We start from the raw sequence: 5,133 nt of genomic DNA, 5'->3' as shown, positions 1-5,133 counted from the left end.
TATAGTTTTGAGTTTGACTCGATTATTTATTGCATAATTTAAATAAACAAAATACGTTTAAAGTGTTTTTGCTTTTTTTTAACTTCAATAAATTAAAAATTATTAAAACTTTAAGGAAAATATATGAGTATATGTATACTTAACTGACACTCCACAGCTATTTTTTTAAAGTGAAGTACAAATTATGTTCTGAACTTGAAAAGGTATGAGGTTGTCAAAGACATAATTTCTAGACCTTTCAACAACACTGAACAAAATGGCTATCTCAAAATATTGATTAGATGCGTTTTTGGAGTTGATGGGCTTGAATAGAGCTTGTCGCCCTTCAATCACTTTTTACTAATAAAAAGGACACTAGACCTTTCAATTTCCAATGGAATGGGCCTTTTTCAAAGTTTCTAGGACACCAAATGGCCATCTCAAAATTTCTTATCAGATGCACTACGGGAAAATACGAGGTTTAGATGTGTGGGGGTGATCCACCCTACCATTCCTCTGAACATTAAAAAGGGCACTAGAACATCTGATTACGAATCCAACGAGCCCCCTCCAAGGTTTGTTCGATCATTCTTTCCATACAAGCTTAGATACTCCCAGGGCATAACTTACAACCCTTGCCCTGAGAGCAGTGGGAGTGGTCATTCTCAAAGACCTAATTTCCGGACCTTTTAACTACGCTGAACAAATTGTCTATCTCAAAATTTTGATTGAATGTGTTTGGGGAAATGGTGGGCGTAAGAGAGGGATTAGTTGTTCTCTAATCACTTTCGACTATTAAAAGGGGCACTAGCCACTTCAATTTCCAATCTAATAAGCCCTTTTAAAAGTTTCTACGACAACAAATGGCCATCTCAAAATTTGTATGAGATGCATTTCGGGAAAATACGAGGTGTGGGGAGGATCCACCCTTCGATCGCTCTGAATCTTAACAAGAGCACTAGAACTTCTGAAGGCCATTCCACTGAGCCCCCTTAGAAGTTTATACGACCACCCTTTCTATAAAAATCTTATATGCCCAGAACATAACTTACAACCCTTGCCCTGAGGGCCGGGGGTCAAACCTTTTAACTACCCTGGACAAAATGGATATCTCAAAATTTTATTGAATGTGTTTGGGAAAATGGTGGGCGTGGGAGGAGGGTTAATTGCGATCCAATTACTTTCGACAATTAAAAAGAGCACTAGCCCTTTCGATTACCAATCAAATAGCCTGTTGCCATTTTTGAAGTTTCTACAACAATTCCATTGATACGAGGTGCCCTGGTCTAAAAATAAATAATACATTATTCTTATATTACTCTTTCCTTAGGCAGCACTATTGCGCTGCCTATGATACCGACCATCGTGTGGAGCCCTTGACCTACCCAGTGTTTTATCCAGCTGGAACTTCAGGAAGGTCAAGGAGTATGCTACTTCAACCACCTTATGTAAGTCGTCCACATATAACACGGCTTGAATTAGCGAGGTATCGTATCGCTTTTCGACCTGAACATGCAAAAAGCCTTTCTGTGTAAATTGTGACTCCCGACCAGCGTCGTATTGGTTTTAATGCTTTGCATTTTGGTGGAAAACTTTTCCAACGGTGTCTCGTTTATACAGATATTCGTGTTGAGCGTGATCGTAATAAATGGATAAAATATAACCAGAAAACTAAAAATATAACCAGAAAACTATGCTATGGTGGGCATCACATACCAGTTTACGTTTTTTTACAAATTTTAATCTACCATTGTGAAATCTGTTGATAATAAACGAATTCAAGTCTTGGTTTCTACATAATTATAAATGCTACAGTTTTCAGCTTTAATTTATAGCTGTTAGAAAATGATCCTCTTAGACCGAATAACCAGTTTAGCACTAAGAAAAAGGAGAAGATACAAGAGAAAAATTCGGTCTTCAAATTAGCCTAAATTCATAGGTTGTTTTTTTTTTAATTGCCCATAATCAAATATATTTGATTCTGTAATAAAAAAAGGAAAAAGGAATATACCGTGACAGTCAAAAGAAGTGGTGCTCTGCATGTCAGGTTGAAGTTCAAAAGGTTCTAAAAAGCCAGGAAAATTACTCAAAGGAACATTTTCAGGTTTAGGAGACAAAATAAGATTTGGAACGCCAAATATCTCCTCATTGTGACTTGGCAAACCATCTTTAACTTCTAAAACAAAATATAAATAAAATTGACATTAAAGAAATCAACAGTAAAGCTTACTGAACAAATTCAGGAAAACTTTCTTTTTATTATACGTTAGTCAAGAGAATTGATAATAATAAATAGCGCAATAACACTGTGAGTTTTCAGGCTCTGTACATTTTAGCATTTGATTTTTTCCCCATATCACCTTTAATGGAATGAATTTTGATTAATACTTCGTGGGTGACTCATTTAAACAGATGATGAAATTTCCAACGTCTTTTCTAAGAGACAAAAGCGAGAGGTCACCCACCCATCCCTTTCACGCCCCCTTTAGCAGCTTTCCCTAGAAAGACACCCAAGAAAAATGTTCAATATAACCATTTCGACCCCAGGGCTAAAAGTTATACGAGTTGTCCACATATTGGTATTACTAATTCAAATGGGAGGCGTGTTTTATCCTCGGTCTTGAAAAAGGCTATGGGTATATCAGTACAGTGATTGCATAAAAATTGACAAAAGGGCGTATAAGCAATATTTCAGCAACAACAGATGGTATTGAAGTGAAACTTTCAAGGATACAACTACTAATACTGCTACCAACTGAATCAAAAGATTTTAGAGCGTCAGCGTAATATCCAGAGGCAGACTGGGAACGAAAACCTAAGGGGGTATGCCGGTTAGGCGACCCTATCTATAGCCCTCCTTCTAGAAGTAATTTATTTTGTTCTTATCGTGTTTAATCAGAAAGAGCCTTGAACAATGAGTGGAAATTGTGCTCCACGTAATTCGCACCAAAATTTTAACCACCAGGCAAATTAGTGCTACCTGCTATGTAAGAAGTAGGCTTACAGTAGGGAAAGGACACATACGGCTAATAATTGTTTGTGCCTGATTTCCCTAATCCTCGGTTGAACTCGGTGTTGCTCAGGTTTTCACACAAAGGGAGAGTGGTGTCGTATTTTCTGCTTTCCTCCTGGATCATGGAAATCTGGGCCAAAGAACATTCACGGTGTTTGTCCTCTACCAAAAGATGTTTAACACCACTGAGACTTTTTCAACTTTCCATCAGAAAACAAAACATTTATTCTGATCAGATACAAAACAAAATAACTCGGCTAGAAGAGGAAAAACTTCTGTATTGACAAAAAAGATGTTAAAAGTCTTCGAATCTCTTTTTACGTCTTCTAAAACATCTTCAAACTGCACTGAATCGAGCAGCTTCCGCTCACATGAAATCAACATAAATGCTTCCAAAAGATCACCTAATATTGCAAAGTTCGTAATCTCTTCTTAATGAGCTTCAGTTTAATGAAGGATATTTCACAAATGACTTAAGAAAACATAGGCTCCAGCAGATATTCGTAGGCCAGAAAACTAGAGAGTAACCTGATGAGTACAGACTGAGCCTTAATAGCAGCCGATGCGCACAACTCATGTATGTGTTGCAGAAACTGAACAAATTTGGATCTCGCAGATAAGCCCTTCCAAATTCAGCTCTAAGTTCAAATCCATCCTCACAATCTGCATGAGGCCTATCACGGCTATTCTTACGACCTGCGCTAATATTTTTGTCGTAAACTAAGACAGACTTTTCAGTTCTGACCTCAGCTCGTCATGAGGAACGTTTTGAAGGACCGACTCTGGCATTTCACCTAAACGCACAATTCTGAACGTGGTGGGCTGCAAGAAATACATCGGAAATCAGCTGTTCGTTGTCTAAAAATCTTTCTTTCAGGCTGATAGTTGTCTGGTTAATTACTAACCTGAAAACTTCGACTCAAAGTCACTATCCTGGATTTTTAGGTTGAAAACCTTTTACCATTTCTCCCGGAGCGCACTTTTTCTTTGCAACAAGACGACCTGGTAATTCTGAACAAATTTCAAGATCCAATAAAGGGGTCTCTAGAAGGCCCTGTATCTTTGACACACACTCGGAGGCTTTTACTTGGACACTTTCCAAGGAAATACTCTCTAGATCCTTTCTTACTTTATTAACCATGTTCCAGGTCGTACAAAAGTGGTCAAAAGTGGAAATAGGGTCAATGGTTTCAAACACAGCACGAAACAAGTGAGCGGTTAGGATTGCTTTCTACTCCATAGGCTTACTCAGCCGTGAGTCAGGTTCTCCTGGAATATTTGAGTCGAAAAAACTACTGTTTTCCACCAAGGTTAAATCGTGCACTGCATCTAAGTACAGGAAATTATCACCGCAAAACTTCCAAACAAGCGACTTCTTTTTTACCCACCAATGAGTTTCACCAATTTTCTATAACCATTTCAACTTCGGCTATCCTTCTTTTGTGTTTTCTAATTGTTGTTTCCTGAGGCTCATTCATTTGTGAGACTCGGCAAAGAAACATGAAATTCTGTTCATGGTGCCAAAGAGATTCCTCGCCTCTTCTCCAGTGCAACAATCAACGACGCAAAGGTTAGCACGTGATTGTAGCATCAAATCTAAACCGAATCTAGAACGTGGTTTTTAATGTGAGAACGAAGTCCGTTAAATTCGCCCCTCATGTTAGAACCTCCGACAAACGATTTCCCAGCTATCTCTTCGTACTTAAGTCCATGCTCTTTGGTCTTGTCTTGAAGAAGTTTCCTCATACCCTTGCCCCTGGAATGTTGGACAAAGAAGCCGTCCATGAACTTTTGCGTCGTTCACATATCTTCACACGATAGAAACCTGGTCCACAGCCTCTGCGTCCTGAGTTGTGTCCATTTAGATTTTGTACCAGTTTCGTTCACTATAGCTCTCTGAATGTGTTTCAAAATACTCCTTATCTCTTTCAGAACCGTCGTCTTAGAAGGAAAAGTGACATTAAGTTACGACCCTTAACTGCGTCTCCGTAGTTTCTGCTCGTATGCAAATTTAATTTCTGGTTTGTGGTATTCTCTATTACTTTTTCCAGATGTTCTTTAAGAGGGATGTCATATTTCGAGAGCAAAGTATGACCTCAAGGAAGCTTCCGTGGTTTTTTCACGGCTTTGTTAGAAGCTGA

General features: G+C 38.5%; 1 protein-coding gene across 1 annotated transcript in view; it reads right to left on the bottom strand.

Moving 5' to 3' along the window:
• Positions 1–4,133, bottom strand: part of LOC136036559 (nuclear pore complex protein Nup205-like) — a 10,059-nt gene extending 5,926 nt beyond the window's left edge. Inside the window, exon 1 of the mRNA XM_065718862.1 lies at positions 3,954–4,133. Within this exon, the coding sequence (XP_065574934.1) occupies positions 3,954–4,133 (180 nt within the window). The remainder of the gene's footprint in view (positions 1–3,953) is intronic.
• Between the last annotated feature and the right edge of the window lie 1,000 nt (positions 4,134–5,133).

Source organism: Artemia franciscana, chromosome 15 (assembly GCF_032884065.1).
Source record: "Artemia franciscana chromosome 15, ASM3288406v1, whole genome shotgun sequence".
NCBI classification, from domain to species: Eukaryota; Metazoa; Arthropoda; class Branchiopoda; order Anostraca; family Artemiidae; genus Artemia; species Artemia franciscana.
This window is presented reverse-complemented; position numbering and strand designations above follow the sequence as displayed.